The sequence below is a fragment of the Elgaria multicarinata genome, chromosome 4, assembly GCF_023053635.1.
Source record: "Elgaria multicarinata webbii isolate HBS135686 ecotype San Diego chromosome 4, rElgMul1.1.pri, whole genome shotgun sequence".
Taxonomy (NCBI): domain Eukaryota; kingdom Metazoa; phylum Chordata; class Lepidosauria; order Squamata; family Anguidae; genus Elgaria; species Elgaria multicarinata.
Window position 1 is genome coordinate 79,165,392 of NC_086174.1, and position 7,164 is coordinate 79,172,555.

The following is a 7,164-nucleotide window of genomic DNA, read 5'->3' on the forward strand; positions in this document are numbered from 1 at the left end:
CTGATTTTCACACCCCCATTCCCTCATCCACAAAACCAGTCGCTAGAGTCTACTAACACACCAATCCTTCTATCAGGTACACTTAAGAGTTAGTCCTGGTAATTCCAATTTGGATAGCTTTAAAACAGGATTGAACAAATGGTGGCCCCCAGACTGTGGAATGATCTCCCTGATGAGGCTCGCCTGGCACCAACGCTGCTATCTTTCCAGCGCCAGGTTAAGACTTTCCTCTTTGCCCAGGCATATGGCAGCACATCCTAATTACCCACATGTTTAGTTTTTAATTGGTTTTAATTGCTTTATGTGTGTATGTTCTGTGTTTTAGAGTTTTAAATTTTGTATACTTGTTTTTACCTCAATTTTAGAATTTCTGTAAACCGCCCAGAGAGCCCTGGCTATGGGAGCGGTATATAAGTGTAATAAATAAATAAATAAATAAATAAATGCATGGAGGAGAAGGCTATCAGTGCCTACTAGTCCTGATGTCTATGGGCTTCCTCCAGGATCAAAGGCAGTAAGCCTGTAAACACCAGTTGCTGAAGAACATGGGCGGGAGGGTGCTGTTGCACTCATACCCTGCTTGTGGATCCCTGATTGATAGCTGGTCGGCCAGTGTGTGATCAGAATGTTGGACTAGATGGACCCTTGGTCTGATCCAGCAGGGCTCCTCGTATGTCCGTATGTTCTTAAAGGGAAGGGCTTAACTGCTCTGGGAAGACTCAACCAAACTCAACAGAATCCAAGACTGACTGCCCTCAGGAATTCATTGCACCCACCCAGTGGCCAACTGCATCCTACCTTAGAGGCCACTGCTACTGGTTCTATATTGAGCCAGTGTTCCTGTGCATACAGACTTGAGCAGGAGACACACCATCCAACACAATGGGTTATATCCACCGTTAGGCTGACTTAGAGCAGACCCGTTAAAATGAATGAGATTTAGAATGGATACAACCCAGTAGGGCATATTTTCAAGTGAGCCTGCAATGGACTGGATTGCAGGGCTGTAGTCCTTATATTTAACTGGGGATAAGCCCTGTGGGCTTTCTTTTGGGTGAAAACTTTTAGACCTGGGGTGGCCCTGAATTCCAGCCTACCTTGTTTACCAAGAGCCCCGGTGTTGTTCGGTCTGATGCATCCATTCCAGTAAGCACACTTGGGACTGGAACTAGAGTAGAAAGAATACTACTCTACATAAGCAACTTGAATTCGAGGGGTCTTGATTCGGAGTGACCATATTTAGGATCTGCAATCGCTCCAGTGCTGGCTTGGCTTTGTAAAATGTGACGCTTGCTGGCGATGGCTTAAGAAACAACCGCATTTTCGAGACAAGGGAAGCAAACCCAAGATGCTTTTTCGCTGTCCAATATTATCCATAAGCAATTTTCCCCAGACTCAAACACTGGTCTGAAAACACGTTTATTTGGAAATTAATTGTCAGTGAATCAATGGAATTAACTACAGAGTAACTGGCCTAAACATACTCACAGAATGGATTCCACACTCCCTGGAACCCATAGATCAAGTCAGCGGATTTAAAGATCAAGTATCAAGCAGAAGCAGGGATATCCTTAGGACCCTAAGGACGCTTGCTGTAAGTGCTCCTCCTGCTCTTCCCCATGAACGAGTTTCAAAATCAGCCTGTACGTCAAGAAATGAGAAAAGAAATCATATTCACATAGATATTTTAAGGAGAAATGTCAAAGGAGAATGTCAAATGTCAAAACGAAATGTGAAAGCAGAATATTACGCTGAGAAACGACAAAAAATATAGCTTTGTGGAGACATACACACACACACTCTTCTTCATTGCCTCCTATCATCCCCCGTCAGATATGGAGAAAGAAAACACCGCAAAAAAGGCTGGTTGATTTTGGCATTATAAAATGGGAGACAGATGTGTGGGGGGAAGTGAATAAATTATGAAGAGAGTGGGTTATTCAAGGGGGGAAATGGCCTACCTTATAAAATTATAAATCAAAGCATTCCCATCATGTCGTTTGAACTCAGATCTGCTTGAAATGAGTTAAACCTAGCCTAGGCTCACTTGGTTTTAAACCGATCTTAGGGAGTTAAATCGAAACTGCCTCCGGAAATTTAATAGGTAGAGGGAAAACGATGAGCTTTGGATACAAGTACATGGGAGTGCCTCCCTTTATTCTTGCAGAGTTTATCGCGGCGAACTAACTAACGCGAGCAGCAGCAAGCAAACTTGGGACGGAAATACGATCGAAATCAGTTCGATCGAAATAGCACTATGGAAATCAATGGTCATCCCCCCGCCCTTTCCAAGGGACTCGGGGGTGGGGTGGGATAGGCTCACAAACCCGATCCAGCGCGGCTTGACTCAACTTGGGTTGTCAAGAGCCCGAAACCCAGGGATGGACAAGGCCGGCTGGTTCGTGGATGGGTCTGCACTGCCCACTTTCTCCGCACTAGTCTCAAGGGGCTGCTCCCCTAAACTTCACGGGGACCCCCTATAAAGCTACTTCGGTGTGCGGATTTGGCTGCCAGTAGCCCTGGCACCTTCTCTCCCCACGCTTAATGAGAAGTAGGGCCCACCGAGTTCAGGGGGGACTTGCTCCCGAGTAAACGAGCTGATGGTGACAGCGGCCTTACGGAAGAATTCGGCTCAAATACCAGCCGATGCCGAAAGCCGCGGATTCAAGACACTCGATCGCGTCCTTTGGGCTCCCCGCTTTGGACGTTTCACGTCGGATCGCTCTGCCTCCTCCCTCCCCCCAGCCCAGCTTCCCTTTCTTAAATCCACAGGATTTACTTTCCACAAGGCGGGGGGAGGACCAAAACGCCTTCCCCCCCCACCCCGAACACCCCTCCCTCCTCGACTCCAGCCATGAGCATCAAGGCATCTCTTGGCTCGGAGGAGGAGGCGAGGCGGAGGCGAGCGCAGGCTGGGCGCGCTGTCAATCAGCGGCGGGGGTGGGGGGAGAGGGCGGGCCGGGCTGTCCTCCAGAGGGTCGGCGGCCGCGGTGTCCCCGGGCGGCGCCACAATCCCGATGAATGGAGCTCCTGGCTAAATGGGGCCGTCAAAGCGCACCGCCCTGCCTCGGTGGCGCGTCATCCTCTAACAAGCCCCCTTTCGAGATAGGAGGGCTCCTTTTGTCTCTCGGCTCGCCTGCGGCTCTATAAAAGCCCCTCTTCTCCGGAGGCGAGCGGAGATCAAGGCTCAGAGGCGCCCACCGTGGACGGGCAGACAGACGGACGGACGGACGGGCACCGATCCGCTCTCTTGGAGGGGGAGAGAGGGAAGGGGCGTCGGCGTCGGTGGGGGCTTTCCCTCTTGGGCTCCCCTGCTCCTCCTCCTCCTCCTCCTCCCCCCGCTGGGCTGAAGGTGGCTTCCCCTTGGTGGCCGGCTCCCGTGGCTTCCTCCTCCTCCTCCTCCGTGCCCGAGCAGGGCGGCCCTTTCCTGCCCTTCGCCCTCCTCCCGCCGGGCCGGACCATGAATTCGGACTCCAGCTCGGTGTCGAGCCGCGCGTCCTCGCCAGACATGGACGAGCTGTACCACCACCACCACCATCACCACCACCACCACCACTCGGTGTCGTCCACGCAGAGCGACGTCGGCGGCAAGGGCTCGTCGGGGGACGGCGGCGGCGGCGGCCTGTCCCGCGGCGGCTCCAAGGGCTCGCCGGGCGACAGCAGCAAGTACAAGCTGAAGAAGCAGCTGTCCGAGCAGGACCTGCAGCAGCTGCGGCTGAAGATCAACGGGCGCGAGCGCAAGCGCATGCACGACCTCAACCTGGCCATGGACGGGCTGCGCGAGGTGATGCCCTACGCGCACGGGCCGTCGGTGCGCAAGCTCTCCAAGATCGCCACGCTGCTGCTGGCGCGCAACTACATCCTGATGCTCACCAGCTCGCTGGAGGAGATGAAGCGGCTGGTGGGCGAGATCTACGGCGGCCACCACTCGGCCTTCCACTGCGGCAGCGTGGCCCACCCGGCCGCCGGCCACCCGGCCGTGCACCCGGCCCACCCCATCCTGGGCGGCGCCCTGTCGTCGGCCAACGCGCCCTCGCCGCTCGCGGCCTCGCTGCCCGGCCTGGGCGCCATCCGGCCGCCCCACGCGCTGCTCAAGGCGACGCCCGCGACGCCGCCCGGCCTGCAGCTCGGCGCCGCCGGCGGCTTCCAGCACTGGGCCGGCCTGCCGTGCCCGTGCAGCATCTGCCAGATGCCGCCGCCGCCGCACCTCTCGGCCCTGGGCGCCACGGCCGGCCTGGCCCGGATCTCCACAGAAGCCAAGGACTTGCTCAAGTGAACGCCCAGCCCAGAGCCGCCGGGGCGGACCGGGCGGGACGCTCAGCCAGCCCTCCCCCGGGAAGCCGCTTGGAGAGCGAGACGAGGAGCCGAAGCCGACCGAGTCCCGGCGCTTCGCATGCAACACCCGTCCTCCTCCTCTTCCTCCTCCTCCTCTTCCTCCTCTCCACGCCCGTGTCCCCCACCCCCCGCTTCTACCTTCTCGCCTCTCTCCCTCGGTCCCATCTGATGTGGTCCCACAAAGTCCACTTGCTGTAACGAGGGGAGGCAGTGCAGAAAGGGGGAGGAGGGGACCTTGCAAAGGTAACATCTTTAGTTGGGTGATGGGGCTGTGTTTGATTATCCCCCCTCCCACGATGATTTTTTAAAGTCCCATCGGTGCGGGGGCGGAGAGGGAAACAGAATGTATATATGTCCTTTAAAATGGATGGGATGGGGGGGAGGGTTACATTATTCCACCCCCACCCCCGTTTTCTCTTCATTGTACTTGTTCACAGCTGCAGAAGTGATCGCTTGTTTGGTTTTGTTGCGGCTCAAACCGTTTTTGTTATCTAGATGGGTGGAGGAGTTTCAACCATTAGTTTGGAAGTAAAGCTCGATTGAAATCGGTGGCCGCGATCCAGCCAGGGCTAGGTTGTACATCCTACGCCCACTTCTGAGCAAATATGCATGGGATTACATGTGTATTAAAGGCTGGAACCCTATGGACACCGACTCGGGAGAAAGTCCCATTGAAACCAGTGAGATTTACTTCCGATAAAGCATGCATAGGATCGGCCTGTTTGTCCCATTGACTTCAATTGGGCAGCGGGAGGAGGGAAGAGATCTGTAATAAATGGGACTGCTTAACTTTGGCTGAACCGGGTGTGTCCATAGAAACGTACTTCCAATTTACCTGCCCTTCGGATTTGTAGAGTCGGATCCCTAAACCTATCCTGAAACTGAAAAACTGGGTTTTAAGGCATTTGATGCTGAAAATGCACCACATCCTTGGGGGAAATAAGGCTAGGCTAAGAATACCAATCTGGCTGAGGTCAGCAATTCGATTAGCCTTCGATTCGAATCATGAATCGAATTGAAAATGATCTTTAAACATTTCTGCTGGGACAAGCAGAAAATTCTGACATCCTCTATTTTTTATTTTATTTTTTCTGACGAGATGTCCGTTCACCTGAAGAGAGTTGCATGCGTGCTTCGAATCTCCGATGCTCTAAGAATTATGCCAGCAACCGGACAGTTTTCCTTGTAACAAGGATTTAAGAGCGAAGTCTCTATAAACATTAGCTCGGACATTCCTGCATTCGGAGACGAAATCGCGCGACACCCGCCCCCGCCCCCTCCCTCGACCAATGTGAGTACACGTGCGGCGTGTGGCCTTTCTGCGGCGTGGGAACCTTCCTTGCCTGGTGCTTCCAGCCATCTTCCCCACCCGGCCGACCCCGCGTTTTATCCGAGTCAGCATCGCGATCCAACCCCCCCCCCCCCCAAGTCCAGCCGGTTCCGCTCTGCATGCCAGGCCCGGGTTGGATCTCTCTTCCCGTTTCATTTTTCTCTTTCTGGGCGTTTGCTTGAAACTTATTTTGTTAGGGCCTCACAGACAATGACGTCTCTTTATTTTTTATATATTCTTGAGAACTATCGATATATTTATTATTATTGACCAGTGTTTCTGGATGAAATTTCAAATTAAAAAAACAAACAATGAAATTAAAGTTTGGGGTGTTTTTCCCCCTCTTCTCTTTTTGTTTTACTTTCATGTGAAACTACATGGGGTGGAGTTGGTCTGGAGTGTTTGAAAACCAGTGGGAAAAGTACTGTGGGGTGGCCAGGCCGGGGCGGGGTCGGGCGGAAGAGGGCGGAATGGTAAAACCTGCAATATAGGGAATTGTCAAATCTGCTTTAGGAAAGCCCCACTGAAAACTAAGCCTTAGTAAATTCTGCTACGACCTTATTTGTAAGTCCCATTCAACTCAGTGGGTCTTATTTCAGAGTAAATATATGAAAAGGATTGGGTTTCACACACCTGCATTAGGAATAATGCTTCGAGCCATTAATTAGAAGTAATAACAATTGAAATCAGTGGAATCTATTGCCAAATAGATATGCATAACCTCTGGAACAACAACAACAAATGAGTAAAAAAACCCACCTCCAAACAGAATCCAAATATTTTAAAAGTAAACTTCCGTTAAATTAACCATAAAACTGCTAACTCACCTCCCTATTTAGTACACCAAATTACTTGAAGCCTAGGCTGTTTGCCTTTTGAAACAGGACTAAAAATCTCTATGAATTCCTAATACCCATAAAATGACTGTAACACCTACACAATAGCCATACTAGGTGAAAAACAAATGCCCACGAGCAAAGGGCAATAATAAATCAGTGCTCCTTTGTGTCCAAAAGTGTAGAGGGGGGGGACCCTGAAGGGGGTAAGGATGGATGATCCAGAATTGCTTTGACCAAACTAAAAACTCGATCTCGATTTAAAATAAATAAATAAAAGTCTGCTTAAAGCCCATTCTATCTTCTTACATAAAAGCACAGTAAGCTGTTGCCCTCTCTGCAGGCTGAGAACTGCTCTCCAAAGAACAATCAAAAGAATCGAATCGGTTGTAGGAAACATTTGTGTTTCTGGGCTTATTCGAGTAACTCTGAGTTCGACACTGTTCATGCAAGGCCTTCGAATCTTTCAAGGTCACAGTGAGGGTTGCCTTTTTGGAAACTGTGGGTTATTTGAGTGATCGATCTTACAGAAAGTTTTACTATACTGGACACCAGGGGCTGAGAAGGAAGACATAGGAAATGGCCTGTGGACTGGATTCAATTGATTGGTTCCTGTGGCCAGCCAATGCCCATCTGTCCTGAGCCCGGATCTTTTTCTACTGG

At 51.6% G+C, this 7,164-nt stretch overlaps 1 protein-coding gene across 1 annotated transcript; it reads left to right on the forward strand.

The window, feature by feature from the left end:
• Window positions 1-3,460: 3,460 nt before the first annotated feature.
• Window positions 3,461-4,276, forward strand: OLIG3 (oligodendrocyte transcription factor 3). Its single transcript, XM_063125706.1, has one exon. The coding sequence runs from the start codon at window positions 3,461-3,463 to the stop codon at window positions 4,274-4,276; it is 816 nt and encodes a 271-aa protein (XP_062981776.1).
• The last annotated feature ends 2,888 nt before the right edge of the window (window positions 4,277-7,164 follow it).